The sequence below is a fragment of the Chiroxiphia lanceolata genome, chromosome 20, assembly GCF_009829145.1.
Source record: "Chiroxiphia lanceolata isolate bChiLan1 chromosome 20, bChiLan1.pri, whole genome shotgun sequence".
Lineage (NCBI taxonomy): Eukaryota > Metazoa > Chordata > Aves > Passeriformes > Pipridae > Chiroxiphia > Chiroxiphia lanceolata.
In genome coordinates this window covers 11328571-11344594 of record NC_045656.1, presented here as the reverse complement: position 1 = coordinate 11344594, position 16024 = coordinate 11328571, and the positions used below count along the sequence as shown (strand labels likewise).

General features: G+C 57.6%; 1 protein-coding gene across 1 annotated transcript in view; it reads right to left on the bottom strand.

Annotated features, from left to right (window-relative positions):
- Window positions 1-15406, bottom strand: part of RAP1GAP2 (RAP1 GTPase activating protein 2) — a 56561-nt gene extending 41155 nt beyond the window's left edge. Inside the window, 3 exon segments of the mRNA XM_032707367.1 lie at window positions 911-946; window positions 12916-13032; window positions 15322-15406. Of these exon segments, the coding sequence (XP_032563258.1) occupies window positions 911-946; window positions 12916-13032; window positions 15322-15371 (203 nt within the window). The 5' untranslated portion in view covers window positions 15372-15406.
- Window positions 15407-16024: the final 618 nt, after the last annotated feature.

Here is a 16024-nt window from a genome sequence, read left to right as displayed (position 1 = left end):
CCGTGTGTGCTCACAGTGGGGAACCCCCGACCCTGGGAGCTTATCCAGAATCCAGGAGAGGGAAGGATGCCCTACAGTGGGAGGGAAGGGATTGGTGCCCCCAGACTTGCAGCTGGGAGGACAGAGCTGGTGGGAATAGGAAGCAGGTCCCAGACAGCCACAAGTGCTGGGGGAGCAGAGAGCAACAGTGCCACCATTTCCAGACCTTCCTCACCTGCTTTTCCCCATCAGCTGATGACATTTCCAGCAGGAGCAGTGACCCCACATGCCTTGCTCTATCACAGTGCAGGACCTGGCCCAGCAACCACCTTGCCAGAGCACCACAGTCCACACCATCAGTGCCCAGCAAGTCTGTGGCAAATCGGAGATGGACCCACCAAGCAACACTGCCAGTCCAGAGACTCTCCTGGACCCAAGCAACACCTCCACCCCCTCCAGAGTAGTGCCCAGAGCCCCCCAGCAGCACGGGAGAGGAGCTGGGTCACAGGCACTCACTCTCCCACTGACACCCAGCCCCTCTCCAGACTGCAAGATTGAAAAATGAAATATGAAACTTCCAGATTTCACTGGATTTACACCCAGAAGCTCAGTGTCGGTCCATCCTGCTGATTCCCACCCCCAGTACCCCCAAGGCAGAGTTGGTGCCCTGTGAGTTGGCCGGTGCACGTCTCAGCCCACTGATCTTACAGTGATCATGTCACTGTATTTGTTATAATCTCCCAGTGCCTGATTCACCTTAGACTTTCAGAACAAGTACAAACACATGCCCTGGAAGGGGTGGACATGGCTGGACTTCATGGAACTGGCTGGAACCCAGCTCCCAGGAAAGCATCCTCCACACACAGAGCCAGCTCCCAGCCCCGTGCATGGCACAGGAAATCACCACGTGAGAGAAGAGTCAGGTACTCACTTGATCTTCAGGCTGGCCAGCATTGTCTTGTCGATCCTGGGGAGAGAGCAGAGCAGGGCGTTACTGCGGGCACAGGGGCTGCGGGTGTAGTGGGGGGGTCGGGTACTGGGGTCTCCTGCCAAACACAACCTCAGCATCTACTTCAGAGGTGCCAGTGCTCTGGCTGACATGACAATCACCACAGAAGGACTTCATCAGAAAACAAATTCAGCCAAAATTTAACCCAAAGTGAAGCCTGGTAGCAAGCAAGACAAAATCCCCCCCAGTTCTTTCCTGGTGGTGACCAGCGCAGAACTGCTGCCTCCCCACCTGGAACTCCAGAGGTGGGTGAGCTGGGCAGCAAAGGAGGACATCACCCATGTCCTGACTATCTCCAAAGTACAGCTCCCACAAGACATGTATTTACATGTGATAGACCCGTGAGAGCCCTGACGTGCTGGGAAGATCCCACCAAACCCCACAAACGTGACCCTCCCGGGGCAGACAGAATACAGAGTAGCCACATTGGTGTCCCAGCCCTGGCTTGCTCACATGGAACCAGGAGCCCCAGTTCATTCACTCATTTCCTTGGCACTATTAATGAGTGCCCACCTCCACAGAATCATTATGGTTAGAGTCATATTAATATTAATTAATGCAAATCATAGTAATGTCTCAAAATGCAAAACAATGTCTTTTGGCAGTCATTGCAAATGCTCTGTTATCTGCCACATGGAATCAGTTCCACATCTCAAAAAAGATCAAACAGCAAAAAGAGCACCTCCAACCCCCTCTTGTTTCGTGCTGTGATCACAGAGGACACAGCACAGCCACAGCAACACAGCTTCCCCTCTGCTCACAGCTTTACCTTCACCACCCCCAGCTGGGCTCTGCTGTCACGAGGTGGCTGCACCCGCGGGTGACACGGCAGGGCCAGGTCCCAGGTCCCCAGCACGCCGTGCCACAGGCTGAGCCTGACAGGGACCAGGGCAGAGGCACCATCACCCCTCCCAGGGTCCTTCTCTTGCACCATCATTGCACTCACAAAACCCCACAGCCACAGGAGCTCCATTCCAGGCACTTCCCCAAACATGCTCTGCCCTGAAGAGCCAGTGCACTGCTGATCCTAAAAATAGACCCAGGGCACCTGCTTTTGTCACTTAATACCTAACAAGCCTGCCCAGATCTTGTTGATCATTAAATCAGGTTGAACATCAGAGAATGCTAGGTGGCAGAGCTGTTCCCAGACTTGGTGGTAGGTGCAGAGGAGCTCAGGGGGAGTGGGTGGCTGGGGCAGTGCCTGTGGGACTGAGTGGAGGCTGCACGAGTGGCTCCATCCAGAACCACGGGAAGAAAAACCAGTCGTTATTTGGCCTCTTAGAGAAAGAAGAAAGAAAAAAATCAAAACAAAAAACAAAGAAACACACAGGAAAGAAACTCCTCTGCTTGGGAAACCGCAGTGGCACTATGACTATGAGAGCAGTTTGTCTGCCCTGCCCTGCTCCCAAGGAGGCAAAGTGAAACCCCCCATGCCCGTGCTCTGGTACAGCTCTGGGGCTCCACGGCCCTGGACAGCACCAGTCCCTGGGCAGCACCAGTCCCAGGGCAGCACCAGTCCCTGGGCAGCACCAGTCCCAGGGCAGCACCAGTCCCTGGGCAGCACCAGTCCCTGGGCAGCACCAGTCCCAGGGCAGCACCAGTCCCAGGGCAGCACTCACAGTGGCTTTGCTCGCCATGTGCATCCCTACAGTCAATGTGGGGGCACCAGCCTGCCCCCCAAGACAAGCACGCTGCTCCAGGACTTCGTCAGCCGCAGACGCAGCCGGTAGAGAGAGAAAAAAAAATTTCCAGCCCAGCAGAGGTTGGAAATAGCAAGTGCAGCCACAGCGAGCGGCGGCTGGGTGTGCCCGGACACCTCACACGCGGCCCCACAGGAAGGGTGGGTCGGCCGGGACCGTGAGAAGATGCAGGTGCAGGGACGGGGCTGTAGCAGGTCCCTTCTTTTCCCGTAAACGCCCAAGGAAAGGTTCTCCTGGCCGCGCACGGGAGCGTCTTCCCCAGGGACCCAGGAAGATGCGCACCGACCCCTCGGGAGCTCCCCCGCAGCACACCGAGGATGGGGCTCCTCCCCCGCGCTCCCCGCCTGCATCTCTCACCGTGCAGACACCGACACTGGTGTCTAAAGGAAAGCCCATGTCCTGTTCCCCCAGCCCTGACCGTGATGGTGGCACAGCCCAACCAGCACAGCAACCAACAGCCAGTGCAGCCCCTCCGCAGCCGACACCGCCCCCCTCCCACCAGCCGGCAGACCACATTTTCCTGAGTGGTTCTCCAGCTTGCAGTTGTCTTTTTCCTGCAACTGCCAAAGCACAGCAGAAAAACAACAGAGTAAAGCCCAGTTGGCCCCTGAACACCTCTGCCCAGGGGGGCTCACGGTTCAGCTCCACCGCAGCGGGAGCTCCCAGGATGCCCCCGGGATGCCCCCAGTGCAGTCAGAGCCCCAGAGCCACTGCCCCCGACAGAGACTGTGGGGCAGAGCTGTCCAAGAGCTGCAATTTGTCCACCACAAAATAAGCCCACATTTCACAAAACTTATTTGTACAGAAGTTTATCCAAGTGCTCCCTTCCCCTTTGTATGTAAAAACCCCACAATCCAGCCAAGGCAGCTCACTTGGCTTCAGCGAGGCGTGTGCTCCGTCCCAGGGGACTCTGCCCAAAGCCTCGGTGTGCTGGCTGCCCCCCACAGCCCTCACAGTTACTCAGCATTTCCCACAGCCGGTCTCCAAGCCCACAGCACCACATTTTCCCTCAAAGCCCTGGAGCTGCCATTGCCCAGTCCTGGTCCCTACAGCTGTTGCAGAACAGAGGGGGGGCAGAGCAACCCTCTGCCCCAAACACCCAACACCATTACAGTGTCACTGTCTGGGCCTGATCACAGTCACACAGCACAGACCTGGAATGGGCATAAAACACCTCGGAGAGGGGACCTGGAGGGAGGGCAGAGGGAGAACAGTGCATTTTCTTAAGCTATTTCCCTACAGATCAACACCTCTTGGAGGGAAGGGATGGGAGCAAACAGGCCCACTGAACTCAGGGTGCAGGTGAGAGCCGTGGTGCTCTGCTGGGGACAGACAGAGCAGCAAGAGAAAGGTGCAGGGGCACAGAAGCTCTTGCAGGTGACATGCCCACAGGAGCCCACCACGAGCTCCCAGGGAGGTCTCCTCACTGTCTGGCGCTCACGAGGCTTTGCTGGGTTGAAGCTGTGCTGGGCTTCCCGCGGGCACAGAGGGAAGAAGGTCCTTCCCAACACCCACACACTCCTGTTGGCACAGGGTTGTGGGAAAGGCTCTGCTATGAGGGCAGAGCCACCACATACTGCAGCGCATGGTGCTTCCTCCTTCGAAGCCTCAGAGGGAAGAAAAGCTCCTCACATGGCTCCCAGAAGTGAGGCAGGGAGCGAGAGAAAGGGAGGGCACTCACCAGCCATAGCCGCCGAAGGAGACGCTGCGCTTCCTCTGGAACATGGTGGTGGCTCAGTGCTGCGGCCACGGGGCAGTGGTTATGGGGCAGTGGCACTCGTGTGCCAGCCCTGCAGGGCACAGCCACAGCGGCGCTTCCTGCTGCCAGGGAGCTGTGCTGGGGCGGGGGGACCCCGGCACCTCCTGGTCAGCCGCCCCCAGCACAGCAGCGCATGCACACATGCACACACCAACACCACAAAAAAGTCATTTCCTTTCCTTTCCGTGGCCACAGGCTTTTCGCAACCTCACTGCAAATATCGTATTTCTCCTAATGGCAGGAGCCGCTGTGTGGGCACCGGGGCTGAGCCAGGGACATGTGTTGCCCACAAACGTCATGCCCTGGGCTGCCCCAGCCACCAAGGCCCAATCCAGAGGGTCCTGGTGGCAGCACCATGGTCTGAAATGGTAGGGCTGCAGTCACGGCACAAGGCTGGCTCCCTGGCAGGGGAACCTCCACCTGCCCCTCCAGTGCCCCTCCGGGTACATCCTACTAAAGGCATCAAACCTCAGGAAGCAAAAACCCCATCACCTCATCTCTCATGGCAAGCAGATCCCACTGCCCTAGAGCCCAGCGAGCCATCTCCCACCAGCTTCCACACAGCTGCCTGCAGCACGCATGTTCCTTCCTCTGGTTCCCCAGCAGCTCTGTAAAGCTGAAGTGGCATCTACAGCCTGACCACCACACAAACCCCCCCCTCCTTTAACAACCAGGCTTCAGAAATGCCATGGAAATGGAAATGCTGACCTCTAGCTGGGTATGAGCTCCCATCCATCTCAAATCCCAAGAAAACAGAAACTGTTCCCTGCATCAGGCTTTGGGCATTGCGGGTCACAGCAGAGCTGTGGGGAGGTGAGTCAAGTTCCAGGGGTGGGTACAGTGCCCAGGTGTCCCCACAACTTCCACTTCCCCAAACCAGCCAAGAGTGCCTGCCTGCACCCACTCAGGGCTGGGCTACACTGGAGGATCACCCTCCACCAGTCATAAAGGAAGGGTGGGAACCCTGAGCACCTCTCAGCAATCAAGGGGCAGGGGGAGCTTTCCTGAGGCCACAGAGTGACCCTGGAGCGAAGCCTGGCACCGCAGCCAGGAGGGGGGAGCTGCTCACCCACACATCACCCGCTGTGCCCACGGGATCCAGGAGCCCAGAGCTCACATCCCAAAGCTGCAGCAGCTCAAAGGCCAGTGACAGCCTCTGACTGCCAAGGTCTGACCAGATCGGCCACAGAACACTCACCTCCTACCCTGGTGATCCAAACCAAGGTCTGGTGCAGACAGAGAGCATCCTCTCAGCCCGACACTCCAGGCAGTGCTGGCTCCGGGGACTAAGGCAGCTGTAGCCCAATGCTCTCATCCAAGCACCCAAAAGCTTTAAACTGAGAGACATTTGCATTCTGTCTGATGTGTGAAAGAAAGGGGCGGGGGGGGGATGGTATAGGGAGTTGGAGAGAGAAATCACTCAACTCCAGGGAAAAAACTTGGATTGAAATTTAGCTATTTCAACTCCTACTTTTCTGCCCACAGCCTTAAAGGGATGAAAGGATGGAAATTCTTTGCATTTTAGAGCTCTTAAGGACAGTATTAAAAAAAAACCCAAAAACCAAAAAACCAGGCTGCAGGCTTTGCAGCCATAATTCAGGTACCACGAAGCATCTGGAACAGACATTTGCTTGGAGCACGTTTGCTCCTGGCCTGCATGATCCTTGTCAAAGCTCTGCATCAACAGCACTGTGTGACGTTATTCTCTCGCTTCATCTTCCCCCAGGTCTCATATTCCTTACACTCAATCCAGTTGATTTCTGCCCAGCTCTACTGAGCTGCTCACAATTAAAATGCCTGAAAATAAAAGCAGGGAGCTTCCTGCACAGCCAGGCTCTGCCACACATGGGAATAACACCCAACACATCTGCTTCAGTGCAGCCCTGCACAGAGGTGTGGGACAGGGAGTGACAGCAGCTGTGGGAAGCTCTGACCTTAGCTGGCACTACATCAGGAACAACTTGGAGAGTCCCAGAGAAACAGCCAGCTCTCCATTTAGACCTTTCCCCTTGCAGCACCATCAGCACCAGCTACTGCATCTTGTTCTGCCACTTCAGCCCCGTGTGAACTCGTGGCTGCTGGAGGTGACATGGAAGCAGGGAAGGTGACAGGGACACACGCAGCAAGGCAGGGCCCAACTCCCCTTTGCTAGGAGGTCACCACGGTCAGCAGGTCAGAATCACTCCAACAGCTCTTCCTCATGTCTCATCTGTGCTAAATTACAGAGTAATCACACACCTCTCCCAGGATTTTGGAGTGCAGAAGGGCAGGACCCTGGCACAGCCATAGGAACACATCTCCCTTTCCTGCTGCCCAAGAGGGTGTGGGGCAGCCCCCACAGAAACCCACCTCACCCCACACCAGTGCCCAGGGAAGGGTGGAAGCCTGCTCCCCATCCCCACATGTCTGGCAGCCCCCCAGGGCCACGTCAGCCACCACAGATACAGGTGATAAACTACATTTGTACCAGGCAAAGGTTAAAAATACACCAAGAACCCAACCCCAGCTCCTCTGAGGCCACCAGTCTCCCTTGCTCCCAGGTACCACATCATCCCTTGCTCCTGGGTACCACAGCACCACCTGCCCAGCACCACCTCGCCTGCATGGGAGTGCATCCAGAAATAGTCTCTGCAATGACATTTTCTCACTTCCCCTCTTCCCCCCGAGGTATTTCACACAGTTGGGCTCAAAAACAAAAGGGAAAACAACCCTTCCCCCTTTCAGAGCAGGCACAGCCAAATCATAACTGAGAGCCAAAATTAGGGAACAAAAGCCCTGGGGGAGGACAGCTCCTCAGTACCATCTACCTCAGTCTAAATTAACATCTCTCAGGGACCTCTGCCAGAACCAGGATCCCATCACTCCGACCCAACCCAGTGAACAGCCTCAGCCCACTGGGAACACTGGGTATGGGCTGCCACACTGCTGGTAACACCTCAGAGCAGGATGGTGCCCAGGAAGGGCAGCACAATCCTTTTTGTTACTGGGCTAAGAGACTGATTTCATCATTAGTGCTTTAATATCACCTGCGGCACTCTGAGGGCATTCAGCTTGCTATTATGATTCTAAGGAAGGTTGTGGGCACCCAGAAATATTAGATTTTGTCCTGGCAGGAAGAACACGTTGTGCACATCATCAAGCAAAGGAGAACAGTGTCCAAATTAACTCTGACTCAGTCCATGGAATATTTTTAATGCTATTTTCTCCCCTTTATGGTGCTGCTAAAGTGAAAAGAGTAACTCAATGTCTTAAATGCAGCTTCCCACAAACCCCAGCTTGCTCTCAGAGGTGGCTCTTTGCCACTCAACAGCATCAGGTCAGCAGCACTCACTGGCCATCAGAGGGCTCCCTCAGCCACCACGCTTGGGAGGGGACACTGTGTGCCACCCAAGAAGAGAGCTTCAGCTGAAGGACAGGAAAGCCAAGGACAACTTCTACTCAGATCAAGGTTGTGCACAGCCCACACTGCAAACCACGCTCCAGCTCCTCTTCCACGTTCTTGAGGAACCACTGACATCTCATGGACTCATCCCTACGTCCAAAGCAGTCTGATCCCTCCTGCTCAGTTCCATGGAAACAGCTGAAAAACAAATCCTGGAGGAAGCCACCACTCAACCTGAAAAACACCACTTCTCAGACAGTGGTACAGAGGGTACACCCACCCAGGTGTGGCACCACCAGCATTCCCAGCAGCCTGGGGAGCACCCAGTACAGAGGAGGTCCCCACACACTGGGGACCACAGCACAGAGGAGGGGAACCCAGGAAAGCAACAGGTGCCAGCTGAGCCACACCCCAGCACTGGCCTGTGCCCCCCAAAACCCCGCTGGTTTCTCTCAGCATCACATGACCCAGCTCTTTGCTGCAGAGGGACACAGATCGTGTCTCATCACAGCCCCGTGTGTAGAAACTCCTCATACAGGCTCATTGAATTCTTCTCTACCCATTGTGAATTTAACATACAGAGTCATTTGTTTTCTCAAGTCCACCCATTTTAGAGCCCTCCCTTGCCAGTGAGGGCATGAAATTCTCTGGAGAGGCTCTATCTAGGAAAAGCCTGTTCAAGCACACAAATTTTCTGTGCCTCTTTTCCCCACCTCTTCCAGCCATCCACTCCCTAAGCAAGTGGAGCCCAAGGGAGGATGCTTCAGGAGAGCAGCAGAGACCTGCATCCACATGCACTGTGCCTCCCCAGGATCCAGCAGGAAGGTTGCTCTGTGCCTCCATAGGGTGCCTTGCTCAGGACGATCCAGACACAGGGCAGGCATCGCTGCTCCCACCTCCCCTCACTGTGCCCGGGGCATCCCTGCTGCAGGCAGGCCAGCAGCTGCCAGGTCCCTGGGCACTGTCACCATGGCTACCTGCACATCCACTGCGCATCCCACAGTCCCCACTGCAGGGGGAGCTCATCCCCTGCTCGCCCGGGCGCCGCAGGGCCCAGTGGAGGAAGGATGCTTTGGGCAACCACCGCATTCCCAGTGGCAGGCTGGCACTGGCAGCAGCACTGGGAACCAGGGAGCATTTGGCCCAATTCGCACGACAAATACGGGGGCAGGATGGAGTGGGGGAGGGTGACTGCAGCCAATGAAGAAATTATGGAGAGACAGAAAAAGAACAGCTTAAACTAAAAATCAGGGCTGAAAAAACATGGGGGCAGGAGGAAAGCATGGGAACGAGAGAGTCCTGAACAAGCTTTGACTGGAAATTAGGAGGTTTCTAATCTTCAACAGAAACAATCTCTGGAACAGTTTCCTAATAACAGAAGTAAAGGAACAAAAAGACCCCAAAAACTTAACTGAGACTTAGCATGTTTGTGAAGACATTACTCGAGACAGCAAAGTCTAGTGGAAGATGTCCCTGTCCATGGCAGGGGGGTTAGAACTGGATGATCTTTAAGGTCCCTTCAACCCAAACCATTCTGTGATGCTATGGTGCCTGCAGCAGCAGGGCACTGGGCTCACTGACCTGCTGTGTACCCTTGCACCTTCTTCTGCCAGGGGCCACCCCTGCCCTGCACCCCAGCCTTGGCAACAGGCAGGGATGCTGCAGCTGCCTGAGACCAAGCTGTGCTGGTGCAGGGTCAGACCTCAGCAGCCGGGGCTTGGGTTCAAGGCCAAACACATGGTTCCCTCTGAGTGTTGCAAACAAGGCACACAGTGCTTGGACTTGAGCTTTTCCAAATCCCAGTACCTCTTGTCAACATCACCTATATTTTTTCCACCATTTTGGGTCGTTTTTGCAAGAGCCAGGCTAGATTCAAATCAGAGTCAAGAAACAGTCTTTCTGTTTTGGCATCCAACGTGGAGACAGATGTTAACTTGAAGCAGGGATTCATCTACCCCCATGAGGTTGCAAAGAGGTCTGGAGAGAATGAGCTGTTTTTAGCTCCTGGAAAAAATGTCTCTGCTCCTGTTGCTGCTGAAGTCCTGTTCCTGTTTCCACAGCAGCCGCTAACAACACCCAGAGCATCTGACCAGGTACACAACAGGCAGCAGCAGGACAGGGACCCTTCAAGCAGCCCCCAGAACTCTGTCACCATACAGATATGGTTAGGGATGAAGGGAGGGAAGGATGATAAAAAAAACAAGCAAAGAAAAAGGCAGTTTTGTTGCTGTGGTTATCATCCCCTGTGGGAGGAACCAGCAACAGAGGGAGAATGCAGTATCTGCGAAATGTGGTGTGTGCGAGCGCGAGCCTGCTGCCTGCAATCACGATGCATGTTGGGTCTGAATTTAGACTCTTTGGCGTGATTCCAACCCTCAATAAGTCGTGCCGTGTGGACAGATATTATGTCCCTTCTGCTACTAAAACAACAAGCAGTCTTAAATAAAACAGCAGAGCCTGGAGCGTGCAGAAGACACTAGCACCTGGCAGGATCCATCTCACACCCTGCATTCACCAGGGATGCAGGCGACATCTCACACAGCCCTCACAGGCTCCGTGGAGCTCCACACGGGGAGCACCGGTGCTCTGCCCTCGGGGAAATGCTCAGCCTGGTGAGCAGACATTGCGCTGCTTCCCCGGCAGGGATGAGCTGCAGCCTTACTCAGGGACAGCGACGGGGAGGATCATCCCAGTAGACTGGCGTGGGGTGCGCAGGGAGGCTCAGACGGCCCTTTTCTGTGTGAACACCTGGGGCTCCCCAGTCAAGGAGGTGCCCGAGGGGGGCAGGACCGAGCCCCCCGCACCCCACCGAGCCCCACCACCACTGTTCCCGGGGACAGCGGGCAGAGCCCCGCACGGACCGGTGGATGACTCCTCCTTGAGCGGTCAATATTTAAGGGCAGCGCCGGTAGCCACGTCGCCGTCACCCCACACACGGGTCCCGCTCCCAGCCCCCGGCCCCAAGCCCCCGAACAGCCCCCGGGTTCTGGGTCCCGCTGCCGGCCCCGGCTCCAAGCCCCCGCGCAGCCATCGCGGCTCCGGAGAAGCCGAGGGCCGTGGGGCAGCTCCGCTGCGGGTCTGCCCGCGCTCCGCCGAGACCCCCGGGCTCCCGCGTGCCCCGCACGAACACGTACGTACCGCGGAGGATGGAGCCGCAGCCCCGCACCGTCCCTGCCGCTCCCGCCTGCGGATCCCGCCGCGGTGGCGGAGCCGGCCCCGCGCGGGGCGGTGCGGGGCGGTGCGGAGTGGGGCGGAGCCGGGCGGTGCGGGGCGGTGCCGGGTGGGGTGGTGCGGGGTGGTGCGGGGTGGGGTGGGGTGGAGCCGGGCGGGGCGGGGCGGTGCCGGGTGGGGTGGTGCGGGGCAGTGCGGGGCAGTGCGGGGCGGGGCGGTGCCGGGTGGAGCCGCGCGCCCTCCCCGCCCGCAGCCGCGGCCCCGGGATCCCGCAGCGCGCGCAGGCACCGAGGCTGCGGAGGCAGAGCCGACTCCTGCCCTGCCCTGCCCTGCCCTGCCCTGTCTGCAGGGGCTCTAAGGCAGCAACGCGTCCTCGACGTGGGTCCGTCCTCACTCCCATCCCAAGGAGCAGAAGCTGGCGCAGGCGGCCCGGCTCGGCTCACAGCAGCTCTGTGCCCCAGCAGGGCCAGCAGTGCCCCGCGGCCACTGTCCTGCCTGCTGGCACACCAGAGCCTGGCAAACCCGGGACCTGCCGAGCCAGAGTTTGCTTTTGGGCTGCCCTGGGCAACGGCCCCAGTCTGAGTAAACATTTTATCCCCATAAGACAGGTGCTGCTCAAAACTGGCCGCTGGTGTCCCACAGACTCTCCAGACTGCTCCAGGTAACTTCCCATCTCTCTGGGAAATCAAAAGAATCCACTGAAATTAATCCCATCAGGAAATCAAATTAATCTAGTGAAATTAACCCAACAGCACTTAACATTAATTATAAATGACGTTACACGCATTTCAGCACATGCCAAATGATACACGTGCATCGGGGGTGAGGTTAACCCAGTCTCTGACAGCAATTTGCAAAAATTAGTTAAAATCAATAACCAGCAGAGTCATCTCAGTTTCTAGAAGGCCTCTCCAGCGGCAGACAGAGGAATTACCGTCACGGGAAGCAGCTGGCAGCAGCAGGCATGTATTCCATGGCTCCTGCCGAGAACAGCAGGCCCTTACACTCCTAGAAGTCTCTTCCAGGTGTGGATGTCACCTCCCTCCCTCTCCACCCTGCTCCAGGGTCTCTGCACCCCCGCAGACACCTTGCCCTTCAGGAAGAGCACCCACAGCCCTTCCTACCCTGGGAAAGCTGAGCCTTTTGGGCACCCCCTCCCTCTGCAGCCACCCTCCCACATGTTATTCTGGGCAGATAAACACTTCAGGGCTTTAAGGGCTCTTGGAGCAAAACTGCTGTTGAAATGGAGAGGGAAAAGCTTTTAGTGCGGCAGCCACCCAGGGACTCAGCGTGTTCCAGAGCTCTTCGCAGGCCGGAGAACAGACGCTGCGCTCTCTGTGTCTGGAGGCCCGTGAGGCTTTTATGTTAATGGTGTTTTATCATCAAACACAGGATGGGAACAGACAGCAATGCATATGCACCAGCAGGGAGAGCCATGGCATATGCCTGGGATGCAGCTCCCAAGGGGAGAATTTAAGCACTGAACAAAATCGGAATATCAGAACGTATATTTTCCAGTGATCACTGATGGCTGGGCCCTGGCTCCCAACTGGTTTTTAAGTAAATATTAAGTGTGCTGCATGCATAAAGCAGATCCTCAACAGGTTTGTGCTTGACCAAAAGCACAGGGAGTTTAAAAGCAAAGTTTGGGTGGACAGGCAGTAAGTCCCTTCCACTGCTTTAAACCTAATGGCACATACACGGTGTTTGCAGCTCCTGGTACAGCTACTGCACCTGGAACTTTATTTTAAAGCAAAGCCCAAGATGTTCAGGTGTTCAGGTGTTCCAGGGCTCCCAGACAGGCTGGGCTTAGGTGGCCCATGTCAAAACCACGAGGGCTTGTGACAGAGCAAGCAGCACTGGCAGGTGATGTGCCCGTGCTCCCCCCAGCCCTGCACCCACTGGCCCCCCTTACCTGCTGGGAGAGCCCAGGTCTGCCCGGCTGACGATGCGGTGCTGGTGAGGTGAGTAGAGCCACTGGAAAGCCGTCAGTGTCCTCTCCTCGATGCGAAAGCGGCCTTCTCGCACATACCTAAAAATAACATCCAGAGAGACTGAAATATTCATTAGTGCTGGATTGCGGGGAGGGAGAGGCAGGACACAGGGAGTGGCTGGCTCAGCAGTGCCACTCGGAGCTGCGAGTCCAACACCACCACGTTCTTCAGTGGAAGCAGAAAATGACATTACAGACTCTCTGCCTGCATCCCTGCACCATCCCTGTCTCCCACTGCCCATCAGCCAACCCTCCCACAGGCACGTGGCCATGGCTGGCACAGGGCATTCCTTGAGGGTGACCCCCAGAGAGAGGGGGGGTCCCTGCACCCTCCAGATGGGCATCTGTGGGGCCACTGCCAGCTGTAGCCTCTGTACAGCCCCCAACCAACATGGGACCCCTGGGCCAGACCCATGAGCACACATAACTGCCACGTGCAAAAAAGCAAAGAGCAAACATTTCCAAAGCAGCACAGGATACTCCTCTGTAAAGGCCCGGGGGCAGAGGTACAGCACTGTCACCCTGGGGCACAGCCTGCCCCCAATACCCACCCACCTCCCCCCCACCACCAGCCCTGTCCCTAGGCTATCACTAGCTTCGAGGCCGAGATAATGCCTTTCTAGCATCATTTCAAATGTCAGGCCAGATGTTGAGGCTTATTAAGTAATATTCAAGTGATGAATCGATGGTTATGAATTCAATTAAAGAAGTACGGATTCTCTGTCAAGTGAGCAAAAGCCTGGTAACCACAGTTGTTCTCATCTTTTAGAATAAAATCCTGCTGCCTGCCTCCATCCCAGCAGCCAGCTGCACTTCACACACCCTGCTCTGAACATGAAATTTCATCAGCAAGCCATTAATAATTTAAAGCCCCTGTGGTACTGGCTGGAGACTCATGCACACACAGCTGCAGTGCCCATGAACCTCCGCCAGGGCTGGGGCGAGCTCATGTCCTCTCCTCTGTGTGTGGATGCTCCAGGAGGTTCATTGCCAACATTAACTACAAGGATCTGGCCACATTGCTTTGATGGGGCAAAGGAGATTCACCACAGTGCCACGAGCTCCACACAGCGCTGATGAGCCACTTGCTGCTGCTGGGCTCGGCCACCCGCCTGAACCCACCCTGCCCAGCCCAGCACTAGGGGGTCCTGTGGAGCAGGGGGTGCAGGAAGCTGGACCTCCTGTTGCAGCTAAAGGAAGGGCTTCTTGAGCATGCCAAGCACAGAGTGACCTGCCAATTTTCTTGGTAAAAGCAATCAAGCATGGTGCAGTCCCAGTGCTCCCTGCAGCCCTGGTATACGATAACCCTGCACAGAGTAGAGGCAGGGAAGCCAGGGTGTCCTTTGGGAAGTGAGGGGTGAGGCAGTGGAGATGCAGAATAGCCAGCCCAAGCAGCCACTGTAGCAGTTTGTGTCTAAGTGTGCAAAGAAAAAAGTGTCCTTGTCTGCAAGGAGGGGGGGAAAGGGAGAGGAAAAAAGCTTCAGTGACTCCCACTCTGGCTACTCGCCCGGGATTGCGGGGCTCCCACCCACAGCTGGGGCTCCGGTACCCAGCCCCGGCCTGGCTCGGGCTCTGATCCCGCCCGGGAGCTGCCGGGACCAGCCTGGGCCCCATCCCGGAGCTTCCATCAGTGTCCCCGCGGAGTCACCCAGCCACAGCTTGGCATCGCCGCAGCGCCCTGCTCAAAAGTCACAAGCTTCGGACGTCACAAACTGCACAATTCAACATAAAAGAACACAGAGAAAGCTTGTTCCCAATGTCAGCCCGTCCCGGTTGCTCCGGGCACGGCCAGCGCCCTGTTCTCAGTCCCATCCCTGCACGCCAGAGCTCGGAGCAGCCCCAGCACCCCACGCGTGTCCCGGGGACTCCCCGCGGGTGGGGGGACCCCGGCATCCCCGGCACGCTGCCGCTCCCACACTTCCTTCTGCGCGGGCAGGGACCTTTCCAGGTGCAGGAAGTCTTTGGGATCCGACTCTTCTGCCTCTACAGGAACCCAAAAGCCAATAATCCCCCTCCAAGCACAGATTTGCCCTCTCCCTGCACCCCAGCGTGTCCCCCCCCAGCTGGAGCAGCCGCCCCGCCGGGAACCCCCGCACCGGGACACCCCCCGACAGCCGGGGCCACGCGGCGCCCCTCGCAGCGCCCGCGATCCGGGGCGAGCTCCCGTGTCCCTCCAACCCCCCTCGGGGCTCCCCCGCGAGGGCTCCTCTCCACTCCCGCAGCGTGGGCTGGGAGCGCCCCCCACGCTAAAGCCCAAACCCTCTCACAAACTGAGCCCCTCCCGCTCGGGTCCCCCTTCCGAGTCTGCCGGGACCCCCCCGCACTCACCAGCGCACCAGCTCCCACCGCCGCTCTCCTGCCGCTTTGCCAGAGGCCATCCCGGGGGTCCCGCCGGGGGGGGAGGGCTGCAGACCCCGCTCGGAGCCGGCGGTGGCTCCTCAGCACCGGCCCCGGGGCTGAGCGGCTGCGGCGGCTCCTGCGCTCCCGCCCCCTCCGGCGCACGGGGGGACCCGGGACGGGGGGGCCCCTCGGCCCCGGGCAGGTGCGGGGGGGCCGCACCGCCCTGCCCGGTTATGTAAAGCGTTATGCAATGTCCCCCACCGGGGCAGCCCCGACGGACGGCCAGGAGGGCTGCGGGGGCGGCACACAACGCCCCCGGTACCCCTCTGCGGACCCCGGAGTCCCCCACCGACCAGCTGGATCCCATCCGGGGCTCCAGGGAAACATTCGTTTTCCACCCTTTCAGATGCTTAGAGCAAGTCTGCGCCGAGCATCCCAAAGGACCTCGGGAACAGCCACCGGGGAAAAGAAACCCCGAAACGAGTCCCTGCCAGCCCAGCCCTCCCCAAACCCCCCACTCACTCCACCCCTCACAACCAGTGCACAGGGGTGAGTGGGGGCCACACCTGCACTGTCTGGGGGCTGGACCCCACCCCTGATTCTGTCACAGTTCTTGCTCTCCGTGAGAGTATCCACCCAAATCACTTGGCAGAACCATTCTCTCATAGATTAGAAGGACCCCTGAGCCGGA